Source organism: Trachymyrmex cornetzi, unplaced genomic scaffold, assembly GCF_001594075.2.
Source record: "Trachymyrmex cornetzi isolate Tcor2-1 unplaced genomic scaffold, Tcor1.1 scaffold223, whole genome shotgun sequence".
Taxonomy (NCBI): Eukaryota; Metazoa; Arthropoda; class Insecta; order Hymenoptera; family Formicidae; genus Trachymyrmex; species Trachymyrmex cornetzi.
Window position 1 is genome coordinate 4,246,730 of NW_017296881.1, and position 12,758 is coordinate 4,259,487.

Sequence of the window (12,758 nt, forward strand, 5' to 3'; positions counted from 1 at the left end):
ACATGGTTCATGTTTTCTCTTTTTTTCAGTATAGAGAGAAAAAAAGAGCATAGATAAACCATGCAAGAAGTTCCAATGGAAAGAACAGATCTAATTATACTAGTATATAACAGATTCATATTTGCCGCTTGAAATGGAAGACCTGTGCGTACGAGAAGATTTGATCGCTATGACGCATTTTGTTAAAGTCCGTGGAAAATCTTTCGGATCGATACGAAATGTATCCAGAAGAATCCCCTCTCATTTACGCGTTCATTCAAATTCGAAATGTTCGTTAATGATTCCTTGATTCTTGAGAGAGTCTTTCCGCAAGTTTTTCGAGATTTCGGGAATCGCATTAGTGAGGAGGTAGACGAGTTGATGCCGAACCGTGACTAGAAAAAATAAAGATTAGGAAAAAGAGAGAACAAGACTTGTGAAAGCGCGCAATGCAACGCTAGCAAACGCTAGACGATGACGCGTTGACGTCGTCACCAGTAGAGAGAGGGACAGTGCACGCGGAGCGGAAGTAGAGAAGCGATAGACGGCGACTCCGTACGTTGCAAATGGCAGACGGTGTGTGATATACCTGGGTAAAAAACCGTCACTTTGCGTCGCGTTCTTTCGTGACCATCTTCTTACTCAGCGAGGAAGCGGACTGAAGCGGACAGAGCCGTTCCGTAGCCGCTCGTCACGTCGCGTGTACATAGGTCACGTCAATCAGATCTCTAATTCGCAGGGAGGTAGCGGGCCGGCAAGCGAGCGGGCGAACGCCTTGGGAGATCCGACGAGAGAAATTGCGAGAAATCGTGGTACACCTCAGGATCAAACGACCTCGAACGGAAAGGTGGACAATGGCGAGGCTGGTCAATGTTTGGCGAGACGACGAGCCGGTGAAGCTGGCCAGCAAGCAAATGCCGCTGATCGTCGACGAGAACCTGACGGTGAGCGCGCGCGCACGCACGCCCGCGCCCGCGACGCCAATTTCCTTGACCGTCAACCGGCGCGACTCCTGGAGCACGACGGCGATATCGCTTTACGAAGCGTTCACGCTCCGTACGGGAGGCTTTTAACTGAAAACACATTACAGCCAGGTGTCAGAGAGGTGGGGAAAAAAAAAAAAAGAAACAAGAATGCTAGGTCGCGATTCTAAAGAATCTGCAGTTCTTTTGTCACGATCAATCTGCGATCGTACGTTGTCAGAACATCGAGCTGACCAAACACGTTCGCCGACTGCGATAGAACGAGTATAACTCGACGATTATCGTCTTTCTCACACCTGTGTTGCATACGTGTTCCTTTAGGTGATCTCTCTGTACTTAATTCGATCATCAATCCTTTGCATAAGATAGATAACGTTATTGTAGATTATTTTCTTTATATCGCGTTGGAGAGAACATTCTTAGCCAAGCCAAAACGTGTCGAGCAAGAACTTTACTTTGTCGTTTCTAATTGTCATCGAGTCGAATGTGATTTGTTAGTTGATGTGTAATTTCCTCTGAGATTAATTTGTTACTGTGGTTTTTTTAGATGATTATGGATATAACTGGTTTGGGAGCTATCTGTGATAATCCCTTGATCAACGGTAAACAGCTGGATGAATTTACAAAGAAATTTGCATTACTCACAATGGAAGAAATCAAAACATCCTTTGCAGTTACTTGCAAGAAGATAGTTGAAATCTTGAGCGCCGCAGAACCATGCGTCGGCTGCCGAAGAAGGTAATTGTCTCTTTTATAAAAATAATTGAAAATAACTTTTTATTAGAATAATACATATGGTCTGTTTTCTGTTCCTGCACTACACTGCACTAGAAGTCTCTTTCTCACTTTCGACAAATATCAAACATATACCTATTTCACTTTAAGTTCCAAAAGTGTACACTGGTTTAGCCACAGAAAACAGACTTATATTGTTGTTATTATACTCATGATGTAAAAAGACAAGGTGTACCATTCCCGAGAATGCATAACAGCAGAGTGAATTTGAGGCCAAAATTTGATTGGCAGTATTGCTATTGCCATTATTTGCAATGATACACCTTGTATTTTTACATCATGATTATACTATTAATACTCGTTCCCACTAGGACAGATTAAGTCTAGTCTTAACTTACTCTATCTTTTTCTAGTTCTAAGAATTAGAAAAAGGTGAAGAGTAAATTGAACCGAGATTACACCCTTAGTGCATACAATAATTTTCCAATTCTTCTTTATTACACACAGTGGATAATTCATGTCCTGGGTTATAATTTTCATTACTTTAACAAATGTACAAAAATTAATCCTTAACTGTTGTCGTAGGTCCATTGGAATTTTTCAATATCTATCAAAGTCTATTAACATACTTTAAATGAGGATCAATGTAATATTAATTTTTATTGATAGTTTTGATTATAAAGATATATAGATAAATGAAAGTTTAAAGATCAAAAAGATATAATAAAAATGTTTCCAAGGTTAATGATTTCTTCATGACATCAGTGATTCTGAAATATACTTTATCATCTTTACAAAATATTTATAAGGTTGTGTATTTAAAAAAATTGTATATAAATATTATAACTAATTACTTGATGCGCTTAGTTTTCCAAAGAAAAGAAATGTGTGAGACCCAATTGTATGTAAGGGTTAAAGTTTATCTATATTGGTGCAAAAAACGGGCATAAAGAACAGTGAAATATTCTGTGTTCAGTGTTGAAAGATTATTCACCGATCTGATGAAGTCAGGACATCCTGCATTAGATCCTCTGGTTATCACTCCCGATGGTGTGCTTTCTATAAAAGACGACGTTTTAAAATCACCTCAGAAGCTCTGTACATTGTTACATGGACACAGGTATGCAAATGATTACAAGAATCTCAGTTTAGACACATTTGTGGAAGAGTTATTTACATTTACTATTTACGTCTCTGCAGCACTAGGTTAAATAATTTAATGGAAAAGCAACAAAGAAATAGAAAGTCTCAACGATGTGTACTGCATACTCTGGAAATCCAGCGGTTACCACCGATATGGAATTCTTGGAGGGAAGTGTGGGATTGCATGGAGCTACCATGTCGGCAGGAATTGACTTTAATAGAGACCGATACGCTTGATGAAGCTTTAGATACTTATTTGCGTAAACATAGGTATGTAATTTCACATAGATTATCTGTAATTGTTTTATAACGATTTTGGTGATCAGATTTTGCGCCGAGTGTCGCAATAAGGTGCTATTGGCGTCGTCTCTCCTGACCCGGGAACCCGAACCTATAAAAGAAAAAGGTTACGTAGCAGTTTTATATTCTGGAATTAAACGTTGCTACCGCGACCATCATGTTCATTTACCACCCATCACGGAATATATGACCACTCTCCTTGGTCGTGCACAACCATGGGCACTTATGGGAAGGTACAGATTTTCAAAAATATATTCTCTGGTAATGTTTAGTGGAAGGAGAAGTAATGAGAGATGTTTCCGAATTTCAGAGAGCGCCACGCGAAAACGTTGGAAATTGCTCAAGAAGAAGTACTTACGTGCTTAGGTATATGTATCGCAGACCGACTACACAAAATACATCGACGAATGAAAGAGGAAGAAACTGTGTGTAAAGTATTAGCTGCTGTTGCAGTGGATGCGTTGTCCAGAAACTTTCAGGTAACAAGCTCTTGTATAATAATATCCTCTACACAATATTAGAAAATTCTATATTTATAACAGATTATTCTATAATATTTTGATTTGTTCAGTCGGCGATTGAAAAGAAACAAGGTATCTCTCAATTGGAATTATTCTACAAACAAGTTGCAAAGGAAGAACTAGCGAAACAGCACAAACGTGAAAAATTACGTCTTAAACGTAAGAAGAAGAAGGGACGTCGCAACGAAACAGAGGAAAAGGAGAACTCCCGTGATGTATGTTCGAACTTGTGTGCAAGACTTGATTTAAAAAAAAATTATTTTTAACTTCTCACGAGTCATACTTATTTAAGTATGACACTAAACTTAACATGTTCACCGGCACGTGACTAAGTTGTATATTTTATCGTAGTGCTCAAATGAGAGATCACAAAGTGATTCCCCCTGTACCTGTGTAGAATCAAAGCCGACGACGCAGAACATCAATCGGCATAAAGTAAATAACGAGACTTACTGAATTTTACATACATATGTGCGCTTCTGTATACTATCGTTTCCTTTTGCACTAGTTGCAGGTCCTAGATCCAAAAAATAAAGGTCCGCCGATGTGTAAATGTCCAGATTGTTTAAAGAAGCCAAAAACACATAGTATATCACAATCACAAAGTAAGACAGAACTAGCATTCCCTGTGAAAAAGGGTTCACAGAAAGTTAAAAAGAACACCTCCGAAACAAAGAAAAATCTTAATACAAGTCAATCAAAGCAAATTAGTACACCTTGTAAACAATTATCTCAGGAGGATTCATCTGATGTTTGCGAGTCGTGTAAGGTAACTACAATTTTCAATTTCGTACTGCTGTCATAAATGTATTAAGTTTTCTAAAATAAAACGTTTTTTTTATTTTTTCTCACGTTAAGGAGAGTGAGAAAATCGATGAGAATCAGTGGCGTTATGACGACAATTGTAAAAATTCCATGACTAACGAACTGGTAGATGCGTGGATAACGGAGCCGAGTGAAAATAAATATACTACGTGGATGGTAATGAAGAAACGTTTCGAAATGTCTGAGAGAAAAAACCACACCTCAAGCGAACAATCGTCTCAAGATTGCGGATACTCTTCCGAACATAATATCAGTAGTTCTTCTCTTCCTAGCACACCGGAAGGTTCTGAAGTAGCTTGTAATGATGAATGGTGTGATCATGAAGGGACTTGTCATGATAAATTTAATCATTCCAATTCTAGCATCTCTTTATTGCAAAAGAAAGGTCCAACACTTACACAAATGTTGAAGGTAAATTTAAGATACGATAATCTAAACATTTAAGGATTCGTTTTCTCTATAAAGAAGCTTAATTTCGGTATGGCAACTGTTTAGGATTCCTGCTTTTCTGACGACGACGAGAAGGAGAGTTATATTCCAGTGGAGGAAGTATTAGAATTTAAGTCGAGAGTATGTCAACTCACGGAGAAGCGGCGAGAACTCCGGCAAATACTTAGAGAACGTTTTGCTATGTTGTGCAGCCATCAGAAACCACTTAGCATTCTTCATTAAGAATTCCTACTACCTATGGTAATATATCTCCATCATTTTCTTCTTTTTTTTTTACTTTGATTTACTGTCAGTAGTGAGACACGAATGTAATAGATGTATTTTGAAGAAACTGTTATCATTCGAAGTCGACCTGATGTGAATAAAATGCTGAATATATGTAATTAAGAAGCCAAAAACATTATACAATACTATTTATCTCTACGTGCAAAAATTGCATCTGAAAAATAAAAAATACTGAAAGATTGAATAGTTTCATATCTGATGTTAAACAATAACGTCGACTTTGAGAAAAGTACAGAATACACATAAATTGAGATACCATAAAACTAGTATACGAATCAACTTGAATTGATGTATATTGATGTATATCTCGAAATTGATTGTATAGATCTTTGCAAATTAAAGCAAATAAGTAGATATTTTGAACGAACATGCCTTGGCCGTGAAAATATGGCAGATCTGATTCCGCAGTAAATGCAAGTTGTTAAAGACAAGTTTTTCAGTGATTTGAAAAGTATTGTATTTTCTTGGAAATCTTTATTTTCAAGACTGTTTACGCGGCGCTATGACTATGGTGAATTCGTGTCAATGTTGTAACAAAAAGAGATGCGATATAATTTTGTCGGAATCCTAATATTAAAATCAATGTTGCATTCCATTATAATATATATACATATATTTTATTATTCCGATGTATATCCTCTCTGTGTAACTTCTATTACACGCACTGTAAAAATATTCTATAAAAAGAATTATTGTCGTAAAATCGTACACATATATATTGTATGTTGCATAAAAGTTATTAAAAATATTTAAGCCGCTATCCACTGGTAATCAGTTGTGTAAAATTCAATTTGTCACCGAATTTGCTTCTCTTTTTATATATATATTTACATATCAGTACATATTTACAGGAGCAGCGCCTCCTTTTTTTATCAATTGAACGGAAATATCAAGAGTTCATAGATCATCTTTTTAGGATTTTATGTGTTTATCTTTGAATATTTCAAGGAATGACTAGTAATTAATTATATTGTAACTTCAAATTAGGTTTGACTCGATAATTGACATCTTTTTTTTTTCTTTTTACTCTTAGACGTTCGCATCTTTATGGAGACACATGCTGTATCTTTTCCAAGCTAATGAAGATTGTAAAATAATGTAACTTTTTTCATCTTTTAAAATAATAATTTTTGTTCTCCACTATCTTTAGAAATCTTCACCTTTCAAAGTTCATTATTGAAATCCTTTTGTATTTCAAAAAGAGTGATTATAATATTCTTTCACTAAAGAGATAGAATACACATTCCCTCTTGGACTTAGTTGACGTATTGTGTGAAGCACAAGCACGCGTTCGTTCCACCGAAGCCGAACGCGTTTTTCAAGGCCGTTCGACGTGTCGTCGTGTTCCATTTCATTTTCGTATGCGGTGCGAATCTCAAATCTGTCTCCATATTTAAGTTGTGCAGATTCAACGTAGGCGGTATGATGCCTTCCTTGATCGCTAAGATCGTGAAGGCGGCTTCCAGGTTGCCGGCAGCACCTAGCAGATGACCATGTGCTCCTTTCGTGCTCGTTATCGTTACGTTTTTGCTGTGTCCACCCATCAGTGACTCGATCGCCTTCACCTCGATCGCATCACCCAGCGGCGTGGATGTGGCGTGCGCATTTACGTGCGTCACTTCCGAGGTCTCGATGCCGGCGTCCTTCAATGTCCGATCCATTGCCAGCAGCGCACCGGTGCCATCCTCGCTAGGTGCTGTTATGTGTGATGCGTCGCCAGACAGACCGTAGCCCAACACCTCCGCGTAGATAGACGCGTTCCGAGCGAGCGCGTGATTTAGCTCCTCCAGAACCAGTATCGCAGCGCCTTCGCCCATGACGAAACCGTCGCGGTCATGATCGAAGGGCCGTGATGCCTCCCGTGGCATATCGTTCTTCGACGTGCTCAAAGCGCGTAGCCGGCAAAACGCAGCTATAGCCAATGGACTGATACATGCCTCAGCACCGCCACATACCATCACACTTGTTTCACCACCACGAATAAAGCGGAATGCATCACCTGGAAAATGATTCATTATGATGGTTTCTCAGATATGAAAAGAGCGTTAATTAGGATAGCGATCGTATAATTTTTTCCCTAAAGCGGAAACATGAAAATTATCATTGAAGATAATGGAAAAATTTTTTATTTCTCGTGTTTCGACCATAAGAAATAAAATTACGTAATAATTAAAAATTAAGGTATGTGTAAGCTGGCTCTGGGGGGGGGGGGATAAATCAAATAATAAAACAATATTTAAATATAATCCGAAAGAACCAATGCAAATATTAGTGTGCAATACGGATTTATTATAATGACATTTACATATTCAACAAATATAATTCGTAAACTTTTCGACCAGTATTGTTAGTCCTCCTTAGTGCTGTTAGTATAATAAATATAATGAGACGTTAATAAAACATTGCAAATTACATTGATTATGTAAGTGTTATTGTAATAAATCCATATTGCGTACTATATCCGTGTTAGCTCTTTCTGACTTCTTAAATTGTCTTATTATTTTAAAAAATTACATAATCGCTACACCCAGAGTCTGTTGTTTTTGCTCTTTATTTACCAATAGCATGCGCGCCTGTCGCACATGCAGTCGATACTGAATGATTGGGTCCGCGGAAACCGTACTTTATACTGATCTGACCAGCAGCCATGTTCGGCAATATCCTTGGCACGAAGAATGGACTGATTTTGCTGTATCCCTTTTTCAGAGCTTCGTACGTCATGCACACATCTACTAGGTCTATCATGCCGATTCCTACCGAGACTCCAGTGTCACGTTTATCAGCTTCATCGGTTGGTTTCCAGTTTGCATCCGTTAGTGCCTCCTCCGAAGCTATTAACGCATATGCGGTGGCAGGGCACATTGTGCGTAGCTCACTCTTCGTAAAGTAGGAATCAATGTTGAGCTCATGAGAAGAGTTTCCTTTCGGCACCAATGCAGCTAACAAATGCCAATTGTTACATAATTATTGCGTGAAATACAATATTGAGCAACGAGTTATATTAGGTACTAGAAGTTAATAAATCTTGTTTACATATAGAATAATTGTATATAAACAAGTATCAACATGAGTGCAAGTTGGCAATAGTACTGTCAAAAATTGCTCACCTACTTTGCACGGTAGCTTGTCGTAATCTGGTTCGGAAAGTCGCACGATTCCGCATTTAGAGTCGATAAGAGCCTCCCAAGCGTTTCGTGTCCCGACTCCCAAGGGACACACAGTTCCTATCCCGGTGACGACGACACGCCGCTTGGATCTCACGGCGGTCGTCAATGACCGGCTAACGTGCAAAAATGGAATGGACATCGTGATTTTCGAGGGAGACTTCCTGCAGATGCTCTTCAATAATCAGCGCAATATATATATCGTTAATGATTGATTCGTCATGATCGCCAAAATGTAAAATACGTTTATAAGGCACACCGTAAAACCAACTACATCGAGGTTATGTTACTGTGCAAGTTGTGCCCAGCGCTAATAGACCTGTTCTTTTTGGCTGAACTTTTGCACCAGTTCATCATTCTTTCTTTCTTTTCTCTCCAGGAGGAAAGAAGAAGGAGAAAGATAAACTGGTGCAAAAGTTCAGTCAAAAAGAACAGGCTTATTGACTGTGTCAGGTGCCTGTAATGTCGTAAATAAACCGATAGGCGCCTGCTTTATCAATGTTTATCAACAATATTTTGAAAAATGTTTTATTGTTGATTCTTTTAACCATTCCTGTATTTTAAATATAATATTACTATTAAATCCTTTAAATGTCGTGTCTTAAATGTTAGACATGTAAAAAATTATTAATTACGACATTAATGTCATTTAAATGTTTTTTAATATTTTAAATGTAAAAATCTTTTTCCAATCTCACAAAGTCGTATTGATTCGACATCTTAAGACATTACGTAAGATAATTTTTTAACTATATATATTAATCTTATTTTATATTAAAAATTTAAGAGATATATAAGTAATAAAAAAACGATTTTTAAAATTGCTAACGCGCTTTCTCTCCCAAGTATATGCTATTTTGATCTTAGCGTAAAAATAAAATAACTTATGCAAAATGATTACAAGGGCATTGAAAATGTATGATTTCATTAATGAAAGTATAATAAAATGCAGAGAATACGATTAAAAACTTTATTTTGGTTTGCTTTGTAATTGGGAAAAATATATATATATTTATACATATACATATATGTATATATATGTTGTATGTACCTGTAGGAACTTTGGGCTACAGATTATGTCAGGGACAGTCATCGTATAGAGTAACATATTAATTTAAAAAAATGCAAAACATGCGAATATGTTACCAATGGAATAAAAAAACATCTTACTGCTATACTAAATCTATCGTTTTTTTTTTGTTAAATTTACATGTACATATGCATTGGTAACAAATATAAAACGCTGCATGTGTGATACATTAATTCGTCTCAATATACGCAGGCCTGAATTGTGTTCACGCAGTCTGCATTTTTCTGCGTGAAACTCATGTAAATCACGAAGGTTAAGAAAATAACTGGACAGAGCTTACAGTAAATTTTGGAAAAAATTGGATTTTAAAGGAACTGAAGTTATACAAAGAAAGGAATTAAGAGAGAGAACGAGAGAAAAAAGAGAATATAAAAATATTATTAAAAAAGAGAACATTTCATTTTTATGCTTTATCGAATAAAATCAAATTAATAATGCACCATATATTTATAACAATACATCCCAACAAACTCTAAATATTACAGTACTTGTTAGTTGTAATTTTCCACTAAACGATATAACTGTAATATACATAATACGTGTATTATATTAGTTATATTGTTGAATGATACATATTACACACGTAAGTTCCAGGTAAGTGTTAATGTTTGCTGAGATAGCATTTATATATGTATAACAAAATGAAAGGATTTATGTACCTATATATAAATAAGATATTGCTATATGATATATATGTATCAGGGTTGGTAAAAAAAACGTTTTAAACGTGTTTTAAACAGTTTAAAACATGCTTAATTGATGTTTTTAATATATTTTAAATATGTTTTTTTTATAGTACTGTTCAAAGCATATTTGAAGCATTAAAAACATATTCAAGAAGAAACATAATATGTTTTATTCTTAAAAAAAACAGTCTTTACCAACCCTGATATGTATATATACATATATAATTATACATATATGCAAATATATATACTGAATATTTAACATGAAATACTTAATATTCTTGTTTATTGATTAAATGCTCCGTCCAGTAATTTCTTATATACAATGTAAACAAAGAAGAAAACAGAATATAATCCATATCACACTACATGTAAAAAAATGCTCAAGTTATTATGCTCTGACTTGAGCGTCCATGTCAAGGTCAATTATGGAAAATGAATCTTACATATAGGGGCGGATTGAGTAAGCGGAAAAAACCTACCTATGGATATATATTTTGAAATAATTAATCATTTGCGGACAATGTCTGGCAATATAAGTCATAGTAAATCGCAAGTCAATTTTTTATCGAAAATTTGTTATAATAACAAAAGTAAACATTTTTAAAACAAATTTACTCCGTTTATTATGACAAATATTAATTTTACATTCAAATTAAATTTACGATTTCTACAATTTTTTCTGTAAAATAATTTCTAATAAACAGAAAGTATCTCTCGATATCTTTCAGAGGGCTGATAGCCAATCCGCCCCCGATCTTACACATGGCACGCGATTAATCGACGTTCTAAAATCCGACGCTGAATAACTCTCTTAAATTGTATAAAATTATATACAGCATCGCGTTACTTAGTATTGTGCTCCACTCCCACAAAGCGCTACGAAATTACTTATTCTCTTTCCCGCTTATCTTTCGAGCATTCAAAAATTTTCGACTAGTGTATGTAGTAAAGTCTAAAAGAAAAAGAATTATACATAACACACAAGGCTCGTTAACCAATGGCATCGATTATCGCGTCATCGAAATTTTCATCATCGAAAGAAGACAATTTTCATCATCTAAAGCTCGAGCAAAGTGCAAGAAAATTCACGAATTCGTTCTGCAAAGAACAGAACGTGATAGCGTGAAACCTCCTTCAAGATGGGAGATCAGTAAATGCTTGTAATAAATAGGACATCATCCATTCTCTTCGACAAGGATCTTTCCAATATTACATCAATACGATACACACACACGATAATCCCTTTTCAATTCTCTTCGCATCTCATTTGTCCCTCAATATGAATTATATCCTTGAACCTTCTTCCTTGACTAGATTCGTACTCAGTTATGCCGATATCTCTCGCCTGATGCCATTGTATACACCGGACATGTAGGGATCTCGGGAGTTAAACATTGGTCTTCGTTTTGCTATTCTCGGGCTCCGGCGGACAGTGATCGGAGTGTGTTGCCCATGCAGCAAGCTGTCAATATTAAAAAGAAATACAATTCATTATTATTGATGATCATTAACGTAAATCGTAAATATGAAAAAATGATACATCATACGTAACTGTGCACTTGACATGACATGTACCTGACATGAACGACTACAATACCACTGATTTCCACATCCGGCGCAAACAAACTGTGCGGGTCGAATTATACATCCCTGACATTTTGGCGGAGCATTTGGTGAAGGTGGATTGTCCTTCACCATTTGTTTACCATCTCTTCCAATCACTGAGTTTCCTTTCCTATCATCAATTACCGACGTTTCGTCCTCTACATCTTCCTAAAAATTCAATGAAATGATCAAACACGCACAAGAGAACGTGTTATTAATAAATTGCAAAAGAAATTTACCACTTGAATTAAATCGTTGGAGTGAGATTGCGCTGGAGTGTTAACGACGGGGGTTATAGTTATCTCTGTGCGAGCCTGGAAAAAATATCTTACATTACCAAAAAAAAGATAAATTTATGTCTCGCCTAACTACTTACTTGACCAGAGTTTTTCAAGCTTTTATCTTACAAAAACTTATATTATTTATTTTCATAAATTATTTACATTATTTATATGCTCTTATTTCTATTTATTTATATAAATTACATAAAATGAAATTACGCTGCTAGATATTAAAATGGTGTAATAATCGCGTCGTTTAAAAGAAACTGCATTTTATGCTAACGTAAATTACGAAAAAAGAATAAGTAGAAAAAAATAAAAAAACAAAGAACCTTGGAAGAAGACAGGAGATCATTTATAGAAACCATATTAGAGCCTTGGTATGTCTGCAAAAGGTGCTGAGTCGTGGCGCTTGGCTGCGACATAGACGCTGATGTCGCCGCCGCCGCCGCCGCCGCCGCTGCCGCGGCCGCCGGAGAACTCCTTTCTCTTTCAGGCGCAGTGAGTAATCTTGCTAAAGTAGGTGAAAAAGTCGAGGATCTCGGCGTTTGAGCTTTTGTTAGAATTCCGTGGAGCAATGAGCCGGTTGGCTGAGACGTATTCTGGGCAGACGAAAGTGTCACAGGATGAAGCGTCACATCTGGATAATTCTGCGGTACCTTGACAGGTTCACCTAAATATAATATTGAAACATAATTATAGTTTGGT

At 36.3% G+C, this 12,758-nt stretch overlaps 3 protein-coding genes across 11 annotated transcripts in view; 1 reads left to right on the forward strand and 2 right to left on the reverse strand.

Moving 5' to 3' along the window:
• The first annotated feature begins 408 nt into the window (after positions 1-408).
• Positions 409-6,298, forward strand: LOC108760416 (gametogenetin-binding protein 2-like). Of its 3 annotated transcripts, none has more exons than XM_018506370.1 (12): positions 409-923; positions 1,510-1,700; positions 2,674-2,817; positions 2,898-3,110; positions 3,167-3,373; positions 3,451-3,619; positions 3,712-3,876; positions 4,013-4,096; positions 4,170-4,430; positions 4,520-4,897; positions 4,982-5,176; positions 6,255-6,298. In XM_018506370.1, exons 1-11 carry the CDS (start codon positions 834-836, stop codon positions 5,156-5,158), a joined length of 2,079 nt encoding a protein of 692 aa, XP_018361872.1. In that variant the 5' UTR covers positions 409-833; the 3' UTR covers positions 5,159-5,176; positions 6,255-6,298. The 3 variants fall into 3 exon arrangements, with proteins under 3 accessions (XP_018361872.1, XP_018361873.1, XP_018361874.1); XM_018506371.1 differs by lacking the exon at positions 6,255-6,298 and having other exon boundaries at positions 409-572; positions 719-923; XM_018506372.1 differs by lacking the exon at positions 6,255-6,298 and having other exon boundaries at positions 842-1,084.
• Positions 6,299-6,457: 159 nt separating this feature from the next.
• Positions 6,458-8,683, reverse strand: LOC108760418 (3-oxoacyl-[acyl-carrier-protein] synthase, mitochondrial). 2 transcript variants are annotated; one of them, XM_018506373.1, is made up of 3 exons: positions 8,329-8,683; positions 7,780-8,160; positions 6,458-7,220 (listed from the first exon to the last, which is right to left on the reverse strand). In XM_018506373.1, exons 1-3 carry the CDS (start codon positions 8,525-8,527, stop codon positions 6,478-6,480), a joined length of 1,323 nt encoding a protein of 440 aa, XP_018361875.1. In that variant the 5' UTR covers positions 8,528-8,683; the 3' UTR covers positions 6,458-6,477. The 2 variants fall into 2 exon arrangements, with proteins under 2 accessions (XP_018361875.1, XP_018361876.1); XM_018506374.1 differs by having other exon boundaries at positions 8,333-8,475.
• A 2,192-nt stretch (positions 8,684-10,875) lies between these two features.
• Positions 10,876-12,758, reverse strand: part of LOC108760380 (uncharacterized) — a 52,364-nt gene continuing 50,481 nt past the window's right edge. For 4 of the 6 annotated variants that reach the window (XM_018506295.1, XM_018506299.1, XM_018506298.1 and 1 more), the window contains exons 6-9: positions 12,383-12,723; positions 12,009-12,083; positions 11,717-11,937; positions 10,876-11,626 (exon numbers count right to left, since the gene is read on the reverse strand). In XM_018506295.1, the coding sequence (XP_018361797.1) occupies positions 11,491-11,626; positions 11,717-11,937; positions 12,009-12,083; positions 12,383-12,723 (773 nt within the window). In that variant the 3' untranslated portion in view covers positions 10,876-11,490. The remainder of the gene's footprint in view (positions 11,627-11,716; positions 11,938-12,008; positions 12,084-12,382; positions 12,724-12,758) is intronic. The other 2 variants (XM_018506296.1, XM_018506297.1) reach the window with 2 other exon arrangements.

Excerpts from the sequence above, each read along its gene's own strand:
- LOC108760416 (XM_018506370.1), top strand. The coding sequence starts at position 834 with ATGGCGAGGCTGGTCAATGTTTGGCGAGACGACGAGCCGGTGAAGCTG. Across the intron at positions 2,818-2,897 it reads ACATTGTTACATGGACACAG|CACTAGGTTAAATAATTTAA; the intron begins GTATGCAAATGA and ends ACGTCTCTGCAG. Across the intron at positions 3,111-3,166 it reads ACTTATTTGCGTAAACATAG|ATTTTGCGCCGAGTGTCGCA; the intron begins GTATGTAATTTC and ends TTTGGTGATCAG.
- LOC108760418 (XM_018506373.1), bottom strand. The coding sequence starts at position 8,527 with ATGTCCATTCCATTTTTGCACGTTAGCCGGTCATTGACGACCGCCGTG. Across the intron at positions 8,161-8,328 it reads CAAGCTACCGTGCAAAGTAG|CTGCATTGGTGCCGAAAGGA; the intron begins GTGAGCAATTTT and ends GGCATTTGTTAG. Across the intron at positions 7,221-7,779 it reads GACAGGCGCGCATGCTATTG|GTGATGCATTCCGCTTTATT; the intron begins GTAAATAAAGAG and ends ATCATTTTCCAG.